This window comes from Notamacropus eugenii, chromosome 2 (assembly GCF_028372415.1).
Source record: "Notamacropus eugenii isolate mMacEug1 chromosome 2, mMacEug1.pri_v2, whole genome shotgun sequence".
In the NCBI taxonomy this organism is placed as follows: domain Eukaryota; kingdom Metazoa; phylum Chordata; class Mammalia; order Diprotodontia; family Macropodidae; genus Notamacropus; species Notamacropus eugenii.
In genome coordinates, this window is record NC_092873.1 from 80,598,051 (window position 1) to 80,616,472 (window position 18,422).

The 18,422-nt window shown below is 43.7% G+C and overlaps 2 protein-coding genes across 2 annotated transcripts; one reads left to right on the forward strand and one right to left on the reverse strand.

The window, feature by feature from the left end:
• The first annotated feature begins 174 nt into the window (after window positions 1-174).
• On the forward strand, window positions 175-4,122 carry TRAPPC14 (trafficking protein particle complex subunit 14). The gene is made up of 11 exons (XM_072641428.1): window positions 175-770; window positions 943-1,038; window positions 1,121-1,250; window positions 1,470-1,556; window positions 1,732-1,852; window positions 1,958-2,105; window positions 2,236-2,318; window positions 2,418-2,581; window positions 2,721-2,875; window positions 3,092-3,285; window positions 3,396-4,122. Exons 1-11 carry the CDS (start codon window positions 384-386, stop codon window positions 3,547-3,549), a joined length of 1,719 nt encoding a protein of 572 aa, XP_072497529.1. The 5' UTR covers window positions 175-383; the 3' UTR covers window positions 3,550-4,122.
• Window positions 4,123-4,338: 216 nt separating this feature from the next.
• Window positions 4,339-17,468, reverse strand: LAMTOR4 (late endosomal/lysosomal adaptor, MAPK and MTOR activator 4). Its single transcript, XM_072641436.1, has 4 exons — window positions 16,898-17,468; window positions 14,900-14,980; window positions 4,888-5,005; window positions 4,339-4,662 (listed from the first exon to the last, which is right to left on the reverse strand). Exons 1-4 carry the CDS (start codon window positions 16,898-16,900, stop codon window positions 4,565-4,567), a joined length of 300 nt encoding a protein of 99 aa, XP_072497537.1. The 5' UTR covers window positions 16,901-17,468; the 3' UTR covers window positions 4,339-4,564.
• Between the last annotated feature and the right edge of the window lie 954 nt (window positions 17,469-18,422).

Below are 18,422 nucleotides of genomic sequence, written 5' to 3' on the forward strand. Positions count from 1 at the left end.
GGGTGTCCCGAGGATGGGGGGAGGGGGAGCTAACCCGGCTCACGAGAAAGAGGTCTGGCCAGACAAATTCGGGAGAACCCCGGAAGCCCCGCCCCTGCATCATTTCCGGTTTCTTCCTCTACTCCCTTCGGCTGCTCCCCCCGCCGGGTTCCGGCCCCGCCCCTTCTTGGTTCCGGATTTACTCCCGGGCGGGACCCTCGCCCTGGACCGGCTCCCGGGGCCGAAGCCCCCGCCCCTCAGCCTGCAGCCTCGTCTCGCCCGGTCCGGCCTCCGCCCCGCCCCCTCGGCCCCGGCTCTGGATCTGTCCCCCGCAGCGTTGCGGTCCCGGGTCCCGGGGCGCCCTCCCCCCCGCCCCGGCCCCAGGCTGGGCCCGGCCGCAGCCCATGGAATCCCAGTGCGACTACTCGATGTACTTCCCCGCGGTGCCGCTGCCCCCCCGGGCGGAGCTGGCTGGGGATCCCGGCCGCTACCGGGCGCTGCCGCGGAGGAACCACCTTTACCTGGGGGAGACGGTGCGCTTCCTGCTGGTGCTGCGCTGCCGGGGGAACGCCGAGGCTGGAGCCGGGGGCGGGCCCGGGGCAGTCCCCGGAGGCACCTGGGCCGAACTAGCCGCGGCCCTGGCGGCCCTGGCCTCGGTCAGCGCCGGAAGCGGGGCACCGGGCTGCGGAGACCTGGACGGGCAATCCCCCGGGGCTGCGGGGCTGTTCGCGGACTGCAGCCCCCTTCTCACCCATGGCCCGGGCCCTGCCACAGGCGGGGGAACAACCATGGTGAGGAGCCAGGGGTGCGGGTGCCCCCGAGGTAAACGTTCGGGGTGGCGGCTGGATGTTGTGGGGAAGGTCTGGGCGTGGGCGCTGCCCACCGGGCTGGGGATGGGACTGAAGGCTCCAGACAGAAAGCTCCTTAACGCCTTGCTGACCTCTGTGAACTCGCCCCCCTCAGTTGCCTGTGGAAGAGCCAATTGTGTCCACAGATGAAGTCATCTTTCCGCTAACCATTTCACTGGACAAACTACCCCCAGGCACACTTAAGGCCAAGGTGAGATGGGGAGGGTGCTGTTGCCCACCAGAAAAACTCTCCCCTCCCCAGGAGTCCATCTGTCTGTCTCTCCCTCATCCAGATTGTAGTTACTGTGTGGAAAAGGGAGGTTGAGACAGCAGAGGTCAGAGATCATGGCTACCTGAGATTGCTGCAGACCCGGGCCCCTGGGGAGACATTCCGAGGGGAGCAAAATGCATTCAAGGCCCAAGGTGTGGAGTTCAGAGCTAAGCTAGGAAGAAGGGACACACGCGTTTCAATAGCTAGAGGGTTTGCCAATGGGTTTGGGATGGATGGGATACATTTTTAATTGCTGGGTTGGGGGAAAACAATGTTAACTATTGGGATGGGACTGGGTGATGGGGAGGAGGGTAGCAGCATGGATTAACAGCTATTAGACTAATTCGTCCTTCCTTCCATCCACTTTATAGTGAGTACCTTGCTGACCCTACTGCCCCCTCCTGTACTGAAATGTCGACAAATCACTGTGGCTGGAAAACACCTGACAGTGCTCAAGGGTGAGCAGGCTGGCTGCCTGTGTGTTCCATGGGGACAGATGCTTTTGGGGGCCTGAATGACTGGATCACTAAGATAGGATATTTGGGGAGTTAGGGGGGATTAAGGTGGAGTCCTTGGGGTATAAGGTTGGGATTGTAATGCCCTGAACCTCAACAATCCAGTTAACTCTTTCAGTGCTGAATAGTTCCTCACAAGAGGAAATTTCTATCTGGGACATCAGAATCCTCCCAAACTTCAATGCCAGTTATCTGCCTGTCATGCCTGATGGTTCTGTGCTGCTGGTGGACAATGTCTGGTGAGGCTGAGAGGAGGGGAACAAGTGGGAGGGACATCCGGGTAGGGATTTGGAAGGGTCTTTTATTGAGAGTTCATATCTTATCCCTTTTCCCTCCTGAATTAGTCACCAGTCTGGGGAGGTCTCCATGGGCTCCTTTTGTCGTCTCCCTGGTTCCTCTGGCTGCTTCCCATGCCCGCTTAGTGCTTTGGAGGAACATAACTTCCTGTTCCAATTGAGGGCAGGTGAACAACCCCCTCCAAAAGGCCAGGAGGTAAGCATAGGGGGTGGTGCATAAAAGATTGTGATATGCAAGATGATGGAATGCAGTGTTCTGTAGAACGAATGGTGAAGGGAAGGTTCTCTAAAGAGTGCCTGTTCCATCTATTTCTTCCTTTTCATAGGGCCTAGAGGTATCTCTGGTTGCTATAGTTCAGTGGTCTACACCCAAGTTACCATTTACCCAGAGCATCTATACCCACTATCGGTGAGTATATCCCACTTCTCAGATCCCCCATGGGTAGTAGGCTCAATCTTCTGTCTCTGCAGACCTCACTTCCTGCTCTTCCTGCTTTCTCTACCTCAGGCTGCCTAGCATCCGCTTGGACCGTCCATGTTTTGTAATGACTGCCTCATGTAAATCCCCTGTGCGAGTACACGAGCGTTTTACTGTTACCTATACACTGCTCAACAATTTACAGGACTTCCTTGCTGTTAGGCTTGTCTGGACCCCAGAGAATGCACAAACTGGTAGGTATTCATGCCAGTGTCAGCAACTGGAGTCTTTAAGAGAGGAAGACAGCTTAGGTCCTGGGGCCCACAAACCAAGATAAGAATGAAAGGTCTTAGAAATTCTGCTAACCTATTTTTTACTCCTCTTTTTTGTCAGGAAAGCAGCTATGTGAAGAAGAGCGCCGGGCTATGCAGGCTGCCTTGGACTCTATTGTTTGTCACACACCTCTCAACAATCTCGGCTTCTCCAGAAAGGGTACTGCGCTCACTTTCAGTGTGGCCTTCCAAGCCCTAAGGGCTGGACTCTTTGAGGTAACTAGGGGTAATGAAGGTGGGGGGAGAAATAGGATGCCCTGAAGACTGGAATAGAGGGGCTTTCAGATTGGATTAAAAAAATGAGAGCTGCAGAATGGAAGAAGTAGAAACTAGAACTTAAGACTTCCCAGTAGGAAGGAAGATCAAGGCTTCTCCAGCACTGGAAAGGGGATGGAGTACAGAGGCTTAACCCTTCTGGTCTCCCTACTATAGTTGAGCCAGCACATGAAGCTGAAGTTGCAGTTTACTGCCAGTGTATCCCACCCCCCACCTGAAGCCCGGCCTTTGTCACGAAAGAGCAGTCCTAGCAGCCCTGCTGTTCGAGACTTCATGGAGAGACATCAGGGTAGCCTGGGCCGGTCCCAGTCCTTCTCCCACCAGCAGCCCTCCCGAAGCCACCTCATGAGGTATGAAGCCAGGAAAAGGAACTCTTACTGATGTTCAGGATATCTGGGGTCCTGGGAAGTTGCAGAACCAAGGCCATATTCATCCACTAACCACTTGCTGTGTGCCCTAGGTCAGGCAGTGTGATGGAACGCCGTGCCATCACGCCCCCTGTGGCCTCTCCTGTAGGCCGTCCCCTCTACCTGCCTCCGGATAAGGCCATGCTCTCTCTGGACAAGATTGCCAAGCGTGAGTGCAAGGTCCTGGTGGTTGAACCTGTCAAGTAGGGAAACCTGGATCCCTATTCAAACACTCCTAGAAATTGGAAACCCCCTGGAAGGGGTCCTCATTTTGTTGCTGCTGTCTCTCCTGGGATGCTCCCTATGGAACATGTGGGAGATAATGTAGCTGTCTGTCTGTGTCTGCTGTTTAAAGGAAAGGGTTGAAGTTGAATTGGGAACTAGGGCTGGGGAAAAAGAGCCAACAGTATTTCCTCATGTTCCTGTCTGGGAGGGCTGGTCCCATCCCCAGTTCTGTTCCCCACTCTCCCTCACCCCCCTTTCTGGTTCTAAGTTTACAAAATATTTTTCTTATGCCTATGACATTCCCCTCCCCCAACTAGCAGGGGCTGAATTTGGAAGAAGGCAATGATTCAGTGGATATCAATGGTTGCCCCCCCCAGTCTCAGGTGGAGGGGGGGTAGCAATGTTATGTTTCCCTCCGCTCCCCCAATCCATGTTTATATCCTCAAGCACTTTAATTTAAAGGTTTTTGTCTGTCCATGTAATTTCTTCATGTCTCCTCCTACTGCTTCCAACTAAATTGAGACCATTAAATGTCTGCCTAGGAGGAAGAAGAAATTAATTGCTGTCTGTCTATTAAAGAAGTGGGCAAAAGTGTCAGGGCTGGGGTGATCATGAGCCAGTCACTTCACTTCCTGGGCCTATTTCCTCATCTGTGAGGATCACCATTAGAGACTAAATGGTCTCTTAAGATCTCTTCTAGCTGTAAACCCAAGATATACTACTTAAGAGAAGGAAGAAAGAAATAGGACATATCCACACACACCCCAAAGGTACTAGTGTCAGACACCATGTTTATTGAAAAGGAGATTGTCCCTGCCCTGATCCCCTTTAACACTGAAAAAGAAACCCAACCCCCTGCCTCACTGAGCAGGCATGGGGGAGAAGAGATGAAGACAAGGTAGAATGCCTAGATTCTATTAGGGGTAAAATGGGGTATGTGGAAAAGCATTAAGCTTACAGAGATACTCTCAACCTTCCCCTCCAATCCCCTGTAGTCTCAGACATTGATGGGTTCACGGCTGTGATTCTGTCTTTTCACCACAAACACCTTCTGTCCAGACACAGTCACCAACAACGTGTGTTCCCCGAAGACCACTAGGAACAAAGGCCCCCCCAAAAGACAAAAAGTTGGCTAGAATCAAAGCCAAGGGCACCCCACCCTAAAGGTCGAGGAATTGAGGATGAATGGTTCTAATTGGGTAAAAAGGCAGAATAAGAATGGCCAGCAACTTGGGGAAGAGGCAATGAGGGAATTTATATTTTCTTGAAGAAAGGAGACCTGTGAGAGCTCCTTTCACATTCCAGGGGTCAGAGGCTTACCAGACAAGCGCTTGAAGGGCATGTCAAGGCCACGGTACAACCGGAAACCACAGGCTGTGCTCACTAGCTCAGAGATTGCACCAGCTGCTTGTTCATCATTCTCCAAATCACCAGATGACTAGATGATAAAAGAGTTGAGACCAAAAATTAAGAGAAGGATCACATGAACAAAACGGTATTTTAAATATCTTCCCCAAACGTATTTACACTGACTCTTTTCCCATTTGGCCAGCTTAGGGGGAAGGAGGGGGGAGACACTCCCCCAAAAGATATTTGTTTACAACTACCACAACCACATCATAACCTTCTTTTGTCATCATCTGGATGGACCAGTGGTTTACTTTTGTCCTCTTTCATTCCCAACACCCCTTGCAATTTGGCTTCTATAGCCTTCAGTCTACTGAAATTATATGCAAAGGTTATCAGTGACCTGTCTAACCCAACAGGCTTCTCATTTTCCCCATTTTTGTGCTTCCCCACCCCCCACCAGTAGAACATGAGGGACTGTTTCATTTTTGTTTTTGTATTTCTTACTCAGAGAAAGTATTTAATGAATACTTGTTGAATAACTTTATATTCAACACCTTGAGTACCTTGTTCTTTCCAGAATGCTATCCTCCCTCAATTTGGGTGACACTTCATAGACCTAATTTAGCACTTAGCTTACTCTTTTTTGTATCCTAAATGGAAGTATAATTTAAAGGATCACTTTACTGGAAAGCCCAACTCTTTAAAAAACAAAAAAACAAAAAAAAACCTAATGCAACTTAGCCATCTCTTATAAAGAGATAAAAGAATTCTGCAAAATTCATCAAATCCAACAATATATGCTAGGTTCTACAAACATAGACCCCCATATCAAAAAAATAGGAAAAGGTGCATTTTCACATCTACATCAAGGCCAAATTTAGCCATTCCATTTACACAATATTCAGTTTTTATTTTTTTGGTCGTTCTTTGGATGTACATTGCAGTTGTCATTGTGGATATTATTTTCCTGCTTCTCCCTACTTCATTTTGCATCAGCTTGATAATCTGTATTCTTCATATACTTTGTTTCTTATGACACAAAGAATATTACCCTATATTCATGTTTCATAATTTATTTGGCCATTTCCCCAATAAATGGATACTAACTTTAGTTCCGGGTTTTTGCTACTACAAAAAGTTCTATAAATAAATGCCATATGTTGGAACATTCACTTTTATAAAGAATGATCATTTACTTCAACTATGTTGAAGATTCTTAACTCTATCATCTCCAGCTCTGTTTAATGTCCCAAATTCTAGACTCATCTCCCATTGTCTGCTGGACATTTTTATTTGGATATTCTACATCACTTCAAACTTCAAGTCTAAAATAATAATGCCTTATATTTTCATTAAATTTTAGTTTAACCACATTGTTGTTGGATGACTTGCAATGTAAATCTAAAGAGCATTAAACTAAAAAAAGATGGAGAGAGAAAACTGCCACAAAGCTAGATACTATAAATTTATGGCCTCAAACATTTATGTGCAAATGCCCAAGTTTAGACAAGAAGCAAAGGGAACACAAGGAAGCAAAATGATGCCTACACATGGAATATGGCTCTGGATAGATGTACCTTATCATTAGGAAATGTCCAATCTGTTCAGTCTTGTCCGGCTCTTTGTAACCCCATTTGGGGTTTTCTGGGTAATGATACTGGAGTAGTTTGCCATTTCCTTGTCCAGCTCATTTTACATTTGAACTCAGGTCTTCCTGACTATGCAGTACTCTATCCACTGTGCCATTATTAGGAAATAGGCTTAAGTTAATAATTTGCTTTGTTCCTCTAGGCAGTCTTTAGTCTAAGTTCTGATTTTGAGTAGATATATCCTTTTACCAAGGGTGTGAAGGGTTATGTGGAATTCCCATTCTTCACAATAGTTTTTAATGTCATATTTCTTTAATCAGGAGCAATACAGAGTAAGCTCCATGGAGGCAAGAACCATGTTGTATTATTTAATCTTTGTTTCTCCTACGTACTAAACACAATGTTTTAAACAAGTCAGATACCTCATAAATGTGTATCGATTTTTTTTTAAATACCAAAAAATATTATTAAGGACAGATAACAAGAAGTAGGTACTGTCTAGACAGTACTACTAGACAGAAAAAGGAAGTAGATGAATTCAGCAAAGAGATTACAAGCCTGGCACAATTACCAGGTATCTGTTGGAAATCTTTCTTCTCTGCCAAAAAAGGAGCAGCTAATAAACTTGATTTGCTTTAATTTCATCCTTCAGAAGGTTTAAAAAAAACCCAAACAACAAATTCTGCATGGAATATGATTCTCACTGAGGGAAGAACTGGTTACTAGGAAGTGGAAATAACAGGAATTTGGTGGTGGGGGAGAAGGCCAGAGCCACTTGCAGAGTTAATACTTTCTTTTAGGGTTTGTGATAGAAAAGGAAAGAAACTGGCCATAATTTTCATAATTTTGCCCGTTAACAATCTTGTGCAGACAGAAGCAATGCCATCCCAGACAAATCCTCTGCTTTCCATTAGTCATCACCTAAAGTAATTCATCATCTGTACTACTGCAATAGCCTGTAATTGGAAGTCTTTCCCTATGGTAATCCACCCTTCACACCTCCACCAAAGTGAGTAACCTAAAAAGCACAGGTCTGACCTTACACCCCTACTCAATAGACTTCAGTGCCACCCAGACTCCTTTGTTTGGCATCCAGAGCTCTGTGTAACACAGCTTCTGTCTCTACAGCCTTCTTCCAGTATTACTCCCCACCCTTGTGCTCTGGTCCAGCCCAGCTGCTGCTCCTCACATGTAACACACCCAATGCCATGCTTTGGCACTGGCTCTCATACTTGGAATGCTTGCTCACATTCACATCTTAGACTCCCTGGCTTCCTTAAGATTCAGCTCAAGCACTGTTTTCAGCAGGAGGTGAGGACTCTCATGGCTAGTGCCTTCCCAAGTTATCTTATATCTACCTATTTATGTACATATTGTGTCTCCTAGACATGTAGTAGAATACAAGTTCCTTGACAACAGAGATTGGTTTTAGTTTTTTGTATATCCAGCACCTAATAGTGTCTGGCTCATAATTAAGTGCTTAATAAATGAATACTGATAAACTGGCTGAAATAGAACAGATTCCCACTAATTGCAGAATGACTAAACAGAATTTGCTACATGAAATAATGGACTTTTAAAATAATATAAAAAATTTTGGGACACAATGGAAAACTTAATATGAACTGAAACAGAATGAAGTAAGCAGAACCAGGAAAATAATATACACAATGACAACACAAAGGGAACAAAACTCAATAACCAAGCTCAAGAAGAAAATTCACCTCCCTTCCCTCTTTGAGGAAATAGGTAGGAATAGGGTTATGGAATATCATATGTATCCTCAAACTCAGTTAATACTGTTTGGTTTTGCTGGGCTTTCTCACCCCTTCCCCCTTTAAAAAATCTAACAAGACTGAGGAGAACGGTGGCATTTTTCAACAGTGTGATATAAAAAAAAAGGTATCAATTTTTTTAAATAAGAAAAAAAAAAAAGACACTGCTTCCAATAACTGGACAATAGCCCCTCTGTACTTTACCCTAGTCATATTTGGAGTACTCTCTTTGGTTCTGGACACCAAGCCAAAGACAATGACAAGCAGGAAAAGTGTCCAGAAGACAACTAGGATAGTGAAGAGCCTTGCATGTATATTATATGAGGATTGACTGAAGGCATGTTTAGCCTGGAGTACAGATGATTCCGGGGAGACATGATATCTGTGTTCAAATATTTAAAGAATTGTTATGTGTAAGAGAGATATTACTTGTTCTGTTTGGTCCTAGAAGGCAGAAGTAGAGGGAACAATGGATGAAAGCTGCAAAGAAGCAAATTTAATATGATGTCAGGCAAAATAAACAATCAGTGCTGTCCAAAAATGAGGAATTGGGCTGCCATAGGAGTTGTTGAACTTTCCCTCGTTAGAAGTCTTACAGTGGAAGCTGAATGACTACCTGCCATTTATTTCTTACCAGAGAAAGACCTTTGGCCATAGGTTAAACTAGATGGCAGCTGAGTTTCCTTCTAATTCTTCATTCTATGATTCAGTTTATAAATTTACATGTAAAACTTATATGATGCTTTAAGATTTGCAAAAAAGCTTTCCTCACAACAACCCTATGAGTACAGATGACAAATAACCTCATTTTACAGGTAACAGGTTCACAAAGTGATGTTGAGTTACAAAACTCCTAAGTCTCAGACCCAGAATTCAGACCATGTTCTCCTGACTGCTCTTGCTGAGGTGAAATGATGGGTATCGGAATTTATTATTTTATCTTAAAATTTATGAAACAGAAGATGAAACCTGGGTACATTCTGATATTCCCCCTTTAATTTAAGGAGAATGGGAAAAAGAATTAGGAGAGATCTTATGGACTGAATTCTACAGAGAAAGTGAGTCTAGGAAGGATGGGAAAGTCTCAAATGAAATTCTGAAGATCCAATAAGAAGGAAAAGTGGTGCAGATGATATACTTAAAGAATCCCAGAGAATCACATAAAAAACTACTTGAAATAATAAACAACTTTGGCAAAGTTGCAGGTTACAAAATAAACCTACATAAATTATCTGTATTTCTATATATTACTAACAAAGCCCAACAGCAAGAGATAGAAAGAGAAATCCCATTTAAAGTAACAGTAGATACTATAAAATATCTGGGAGTCTACGTGCCAAAACAAACCCAGGGACTACATGAACACAATTACGAAACACTTCGCACAAATAAAGTCAGATCTAAGTAAGTGGAAAAACATCAGTTTCTCATGGGTAGGCCGAGCCAATATAATAAAAATAACAATTCTACCTAAATTAATTTACTTATTCAGTGCCATACCAATCAAACTACCAGATAATTATTTTCTAGGGCTAGAAAAAATATCAAAATTCATCTGGAAGAACAAAAGGTCCAAAATATCAAGGGAACTAATGAAAAGAAATACTAGGGAAGGTGGCCTAGCTCTACCAGATCTCAAATTTTATTATAAAGCAGCAATCATCAAAACCACTTGGTACTGGCTAAGAAACAGAAGGGTAGACCAGTGGAATAGGCTAGGTACTCAAGACACAGTAGTCAATGAATACAGCAATCTACCATTTGATAAATCCAAGCACCCCAGGTTCTGGGATAAGAACTCACTGTCTGACAAAAATTGCTGGTAAAACTGGATAACAGCGTGGCAGAAACTGGGCATGGATCAATGCCAGACACTGTACACAAGAATAAAGTCCAAATGGATACATGATTTAGGTATAAAGAGTGATACTATAAACAAATTAGGGGTTCAAGGAATAGTGTATTTGTCAGATTTATGGAGAATGGAGAAATTTTTGACCAAACAAGATATAGAACATTATGAAGTGCAAAATGGCTAATTTTGATTACATTAAATTGAAAAAGTTTTGCACAAACCAACCCAATGCAACCAAGATTAGGAGGGAAACGGAAAACTGGGAAAGAATTTTTGCAACTGGTGTCTGTGATAAAGGCCTCATTTCTAAAATATAGAGAACTGAGTCAAATTTACAAGAATACAAGTCATTTCCCAACTGATAAATGGTCAAAGGATATGAACAGGCAGTTTTCAGAGAAAGAAATCAAAGCTATCTATAGTCATATGAAAAAATGCTCTAAATGACTATTGATTTAGAGAGATGAAAATCAAAACAACTCTGAGGTACCACATCACACCTATCAGATTGGCTAACATGAAAAACAGGAAGATGATAAATGTTGAAGAAGATGTGGGAGAGTTGGAACACTAATTCACTGTTGGTGGAGCTGTGAGCTGATCCAGCCATTCTGGAGAACAATTTGGAACTATGCCTAAAGGGCTACAAAAATGTGCATACCCTTTGACCCAACAATATCACTTCTAGGACTGTATCCCAAAGAGATCATAAAAATGAGAAAGAGCCCCACATGTGCAAAAATATTTATATCAGCTCTCTTTGTGGTGGCCAAGAACTGGAAATCAAGGGGATGCCCCTCAACTGGGGAATGGCTGAATAAGCTGTGGTATATGAACGTAATGGAATACTATTGCCTTGCTACAAGAAATGATGAACAGGAAGACTTCAGAGAGGCCTGGAAAGACTTATATGAACTGATGCAGAGTGAAAGGAGCAGAACCAGGAGCACTTTGTACATAGCAACAACCACAGTGTGTGAGGAATTTTTCTGGTAGACTTAGTCCTTCACAGCAATGCAAGGACCTAAAAAATTCCCAATGGACCTTTGAGGGAAAACTCCTTCCACATCCAGAGAAAGAACTATGGAATGGAATCGCAGACAGAAACAGACCACTTTATTTTGTATTATGTTATGTTTTGTTTTATGGTTTCTCCCATTCATTTTAATTCTTCTATGCAACATGCATTTAATAGGAATGTACATGTCGAACCTATATAAGACTGTATGCTGTCTCTGGGAGGGAGTGGAAGAAAATCCAAGATATATGGAAGTGATTGTCAAACATTGAAAACAAATAAAATAATTCAATTAAAAAAGAACTATGGAATTGCAGCACAGAATGAAGCAGACCATTTTCTTTTGTATTACGTTTTGTTTTGTTCTATGGTTTCTCCCATTCATTTTAATTCTTCTATTCAACATGACTAAAATGAAAATATATTTAATAGGAATGTATGTGTAGAACCTATATAAGACTGCATGCTTTCTCGGGGAGGGAGTGAAGAGGGGAAAAAAATCTAAGATATATGGAAGTGATTGTAGAACACTGAAAACAAAATTAAAAAAAAGAAAAAGAAAAGTGGGAGTTGTCTAAAAAGACTAAAGTATATGCACAGGGAAGTGAACAGCCAGGTTAGGTTTTTTAAACATACGGACAGCAGACAGAAAGTGATAACAGGATGAATATGAGAACATGGCATGATCCTTTAAAAAAGTATCAGGAGGTGCTGAAACTGGTCTGTTTTCAGTCTTTATTTTTAAATTATATTGGAGAAGAGAGGATGAAAAGTGCTGGTACTTATGTAGTTCTCTTTTGCAAAGCACTCATTTGACCTTTATATTAACTCTATGAACCTGATAATGTAGGTATTATTATTCCCATTTTATAGATGAAGAAACTGAGACTCAACAGATAAATATATGTGACTAGCTCTTGCTCACAGTCTCTTAAGTATCTGGGGCTGGAGATGAACCTTATTCCAAACCCACACTCCTTCCACTATATTCCCTAAGGATCAGAGATAACCCACTGCTCAGAGTAGATGACAAATGGCAGAATTGGTCACCTCGATTGTGTTAGAATGTAAACTCATGAGAAGGGGCTGTTTCATTCATTCTATTTGTATCCTTGGCCTGACACACATGTGCTTAATAAATACTTACTGACCATTTCTGTTTGGAACAATATGGTTGAGTCCCTGGGAGAAGTCGGTGCTACCAGGCTGCTTAAGGAGGTGCAAACTGGCCCAGATTGAAATAAGAGGTCAAAGTCTCTGAGTCAGTCAGCAGAGGGGTTATGCTCATTAATGGCCACTGTACTTCCCCTCTGGGCAAGCTGGGGAGATGAAATCTCAAAAAGAAAGCAGCAACCATAACAAGTCAGCATGACTTGAACAAAAACACATCATGCCAGACCAACTTCATTTCCCTTTTTTGAAACAGGATTACTAGGCTACAGCTTACCTAGATTTTATTTCTTTGTTCTACACACCAAGGCAGTTTTATTAAACATGTGCAAATCAAAATTTTAACATTTCCATATAAACATTTCAACAAATGGCAGGCTTCTCAAAGACAAATAATAGTCGATTATTACTGGCAGGCACCCAGTGCTCAGGAAAGAAACAGAAAGTAGGAATCTCAGGGCCTGACTCTTTTTGTCCTTTTAATGAAAAGACATTTCTTCCAGGTGTTACTGGGAAGAAGCTTCCATATGGTGTCCAAACTGTCCACCTACCTGCTGCCCCACAAAATTCACAAAATGGACTGAGTGATTAAATGATTAGTCGTTTCCTCTCCACTCTCACCCTGATCCCCAAAGCCACTGTTCTCTTTCCATGCTTCTCCCACCTCTTCAACCCTCTGGGCCACAGTCAAGGTACCTGGCTAGTAGCAGAGATGCCTGGGTTCCTTTCCCCATCCCATTTCTGAAAAGTACATGTACAGGACCAGCACAGGAAAAATGTATAGGACTTGGAATCTGTTCCCCAGGTTCTCTGCATTGACTACAGTGGTCAGGGGAACTTTGTGTTTGAGTAACTTCTTTCAGGCCCTAAAAGACCTGGTCCTAGATGTAATTATAGATTGCTACCCATCCTTTCCCCAGAGAAGCAGAAGTTACAAGGATCTAACGGTGCTAGCTGCCTGAGTGAACAGAAGGGAATGGATATGAAATGTTGTACAAGATAGAAATGATAGGAATTTGCAAATGACTGGAATTGTGAATTTGAGGAGGGAGGGAATGAGTGAGTCAGGATTTCAATTAAGGTGACTAGAATGGTAATATACTAAACAGAAACAGAAGAGGAGGAGTTTTAGGCAGAGAGAAAGATAAAGAAAATGAGTTTCATTTTAGACGTGCAGTTTGAGGCACCTATGAGTCATTCAGGTAACTATATCTAGAAGGCAATTGGTAATTCAGGACTGAAGCTTGAGAGGGATTTGGAATACACACACACACACACATTTGGGAGTTATCTACATATGGAAACTGGAAAAGCAGAACTAGACAAGGGATATAGAAAAAGATAGAGCCCAGCACAGAGCCTTAGGGGACACCCAGAATTTGGGGGCAAGACATGGATATAATCCAGCAAAGGAGAAGAATCAAGAGAACTACAACTATGAAAGTTAGAATTAACCTATCAATGCACATTTATTGAGAACCTATTATGTATATGCCAGGCACCGAGATGGGGATACAAAAACAAAACTTGAGACAGCCCATTTCCTCAAGGCCTTCACATTCTACTAGAGGGTTACATGTTCACAGATAAATACATTTGGGAGAGATTCAAAATAAATACAAGGACATGAAAGGGGAACTAACAAGTAAGGGAATCAGAAAAGGCCTCCTGAAGGAGATAATACTTGAGATGTGCCTTAAACAGGAAGAGTTTCCAAGGAGGGGGAAAACTCTAGGGATAGAGTTCAGCCTGTGTAAAGGTAAGAAGGCAGGAAATGGGAACTTTTTGTACTGAGAACACACTAAGCAGGCCAGTTTGGCTGGAATGTGTTATATGAGGGAGAATAACTTAGACTGAAGTCAAAGCTTTAAATATAAAACAGTGGTTAATATTGAAGTTTTTTTAAGCAGGGTAATGACATAGATCTGCATTTGAGAAATATCAATTTGATAGCTATGTAGGGAATGGACTAGAGAAGGGAGAAAATTGATTTAAGGATACCCATCAGAAGGCTATTGCAAGAGCCTAGGAAACAGGTGATGTAAGTTGGGCTGCAGTGGTTGTGGCGCAAGTAGAGACAAGGGGATAGATATTTAGGACAAAGAATTGACAAGGCTTGGCAACTGACTGGATATGATGGGTGAGAGTGAGTAAAGATCCACTGATGTCTCCTAAGTCCTGAACCTGGGATAAATGGAAGAATAATAGTTCCCTTGGCAGAGACAGAGAAGTAGGAAGAGTTGTAGATTTTAGGGCAAAAGATAATGAGTTTTTTTTGGACTTGCTGAGCTTGAGATTCCTACAGACTATGCAGGGGGGAATTTCTAACAGGAAGTTAGTGATGGGAGACGCATACAAGACAGATGAATAGATTTGGGAGTCATCTGCACAGAAACAATAGTTAAATCCATGGGAGCTTAAGGATACGGATTTATGCTTTATGGATAAAACTACAGCACATATTTCAAATTAGGAGAAGCTGTAGGAAAGAAGAGATAAATGGAAAGGTCATAAATCACGAAGGAGCTATCAAGGATCAGGTCATCTTCTTTCTACTTTTCACCCCAAGACTTACCGCCAGCACGGCTCCTTCACTCAGTACCAAGTAGCCCAGCTGGTCAGGGATACGCTCCAGCCCCTGAGTCAATGCAGATGTCTAGAAGAAGCACAGTAAATTATGAGATGGGAAAAATCAGAGGAAAGAGAGCTAGACTGAGATCTTTCCTGTTTACTTGCAAACCTCTATTCCTCCTGCTGCTGATGCTACACCTCTTATTTTCCTTACACATCTCCCCATCTTGCCAAGACTTTAGACTAGGACAAACAATAATTGCTGACATTTATGTAGGGTTCTGCAAGCACCTTTGATCCTCACAACAACCCTGTAGAGAGTAATTACCACAGGTTAATTACTATGTCCATTTTAAACATAAGAAAACAGAATCAAGAAAAGTTAAGGGTCCGCTCACAGTGACAGAGATGGAATTTGAAGTCTCTCCTGATTTTCAGTTCAGCTGGCTTTTCACCATGCTGTGATACCCAACACTTTCTTTCTACTCAGTGCCCAAGTGCCTTATTTCCTTCCTTCATGTTCTAAATGCTCAGATTCCTGTTCCTTCTTTTCAACTCACAACCTCAAATCTTTCGCTCTCCTTGATGTGCTAATTCAACCACAACAAAAGTTTATTTAATTCACTTATATGAGTTAAGTTTTCTAATCTCCTTGCTTCAAGGCTCTCCTCTCCAATGTATCTTCTATAAAGTTGCCAAATTGATGGTCCTATGGCACAGATCTGACCTCATCCCTCTTCTGCTCAGAAGCTCCAACAGCTTCCTTTTCCCTCTGAAGTAAAATGCAAACTCCTCCCTTAGTTCTTTAAAGTTGTACAATCTGGCTCCAGCCTACTTTTCTGAGATTACTGCACATCATTTACCTTTTCAACTAAGTCTGAGGGCTTTTATTTAGAATGCAGTCATGGGGTCATAGGGTCATCTATTTAGAGCTGGACACTTTATTTTGCAACCCCCTCATTTTACAAATTATGAAAATGAAGCCCAGAAAGACTGAGCCAAGGTATGGAAAGAAACCTGGGAGATGTGGGTAACTGAATGGAGGTCTTGACTCCAGGTCCAGCATTCATCACACTGCACAACACTGCCTCCTCTGACAACTCTCTCCTAATAGAACACCAGCTTTGTTCACAACTCGATTCCAGCGCTACCTCCTACAAGAAACCTATGCTGTTTGCCCCAGTGGCTAGGGCCTTCCCTTTTAGAAATTCCTTATATTCTACATTTAATTTACTATGTATGTGTCACTTTATCCTCCCCAAAAGAAAGTCTGTCCCTTGAGCGCAGGGTCTGTTTCCTTTTTCTATCCCCAGCAGCTGGGGAAAAGCAGGCCCTTAATTACTTAATGTTTGTTGATAAATTGACTGCTAGACACATTACTAGCAAAGACAAAACGGAAACATATTGCATCCTCAAGAAGCTTTCTTGGAGGGGAGGGAGAGGCAGTCAGGAGAGGGTGAGAAGGAGGAGGGACAGAACTATCCACATGAAATATAAAGGGATTTCTTTCCCCCTCTCCCTTCCCCAGTCTCCAAACCAACGAGTATTTATTCATTAGGCGGTGATTATGTGCCAGGAACTGAAAAGACAAAGTCTCAAGTCCTGTCCTCAAAGAGCTTCTGTTCTAGGAAACCCTGGACAGCCTGGAATCCCTACGGGCCCTTGGCCGCCTCGGCCTCCTCCTCCCTTTAAAATCACAGCCCACTTCCCATCGCTCCCAGGGGAGACACCACCTCCCCACGCCGTCCTCCCCCATTCCTGGGGACCCCTCCCCGGCCCCTTTTCTTCCCCTCCGAAGCTGTACCAGACCCGACCACCCTCCACTCCCAGGCCCCTGCATCCTCCGCCGCCTCCGCTTCCCCCAAGCCCGACACCCCGGGGCCACCTCTTTGAAGGGCGGTTGGGGGGGCATGGGGCGCTGCACTGGGGGGAGGGGGAGAAGGGGAGAAAGAGAGAAGAAAAGGAAGGGGAAACCAATGCGCATGCGCCATCGCTTTCTCACCATCTCAAGCCGTAGGTGCGGAGAAAGCTGGCAAAAAGTGGGGTCGCTTCCGGGTTGTCACCTATATCACGTGCCGGGACGTGGCCTCCCTACTCCCCACCATTCCTTTCCGTAGGGACTTGGGCCCCCATTCACACCACTCGTTGATTGGGCAATCGACACGCCACTCAAAACTCAACCTATCCGCGTTACTTCCACGCCCCCTCTCCCCAGGCCGGCGATTGGCCGCGCAAGCTCGTTCTTTTCGTTCCTCCTTCTCCCCCTCACCTCCTCCCCCGCAATATTGTGCAGGATTGGCTGGGCTTGGGGAAGGGGAGGAAAGCGGGCGGGGTTCTCTGAGGAGCCAGAGATCGGGGTTCGAGGCTGCTTAGGGCTTTAGGGTGATTACTCTTTACTGTACAAAGCCCTAGCCCCCTTATAGGAACGGATTAAGGCTTGCAGAGGACTTTTATATATTAACTTAATTTGCCCTGGAAAGTAGGTGGTTTTATGCAGAGGTTAAGTGACTTTTCCAGGGCAGGACAGCGCTGCCCCGGGCGCCACCCAGCCACCTCTATTTACCACCGACCATAGACAGCCTGTAGTGACTGAGTGCTCCGTCCCTCACAACTCTTATTAATGTGCGATTTCTTTGGTCTGGAGCACTAGCAGCACAGACACCGCTACAGTCTCTTTTATCTGCTACATAGTTGCCAGGCGAAAAACCCAAGAGGCAGTCTAGTCTCTTCGGGACCCCTAGTCACAGTCTTCATGCCGGCGAGTCTCTCGTGTTCTACATTCCTTAAGTCAAAGACTTAAGATTGAAGTGTGACTATTCTGTATGATAGCTGAAGCTTCTAGGGAAGAGACCTGGAGAGGCTGGGAGGTGCAGTGGCACCATACAAAATTTAGCACAAGACAGGAGAGGATAGAAAGAAAGTGAAAAAAAAAAAGAGTAAATTTTAGTAAATGAGGGGAAATACAAAACAAAGGGATCATGAGAGAAGATGAACACAGGACAGGCCCTTGGGTCCTGGGGGAGTCAAGTGGCCCATACAGGTGAAGCAGGCTGGGTTTTTATAGGTTTGTCATCACTGTCAAATAGGAACAGACATTGGGGGCAAGAAGCAGGGAGCTTGTGGAATACTACTGTGCTGTAAGAAGTGATGGCAGGTTCATTTTAGAAAAACATGGAAAGACTTGCATGAAATAATGAAAAGTGAAATGAGCAGAACCAGGAGAGCTCTGTATACAATAGCAGCAATATTGTTTGAAGAATAACTGTGAATGAGTAGACTAATCCATTCTGAGTATTACAAATCTTCAAATCAACTACAAAGGACCCATGGAGGTAGAGGCTATCCACCTCCATAGAAAGAACTGATAAATAGAAGTATACACAGTACAATTTTACATATGTGTGTGTATATGTAAAGACATAGAGATAGAGATTTTTTCTTTGTCAAATGGTGGCCTTCTAGTGCAAGGTGGGGGGGGGGGGGAGGGAGACAATTTGAAACTTAAAATGTAACGAAAAATAAATTTA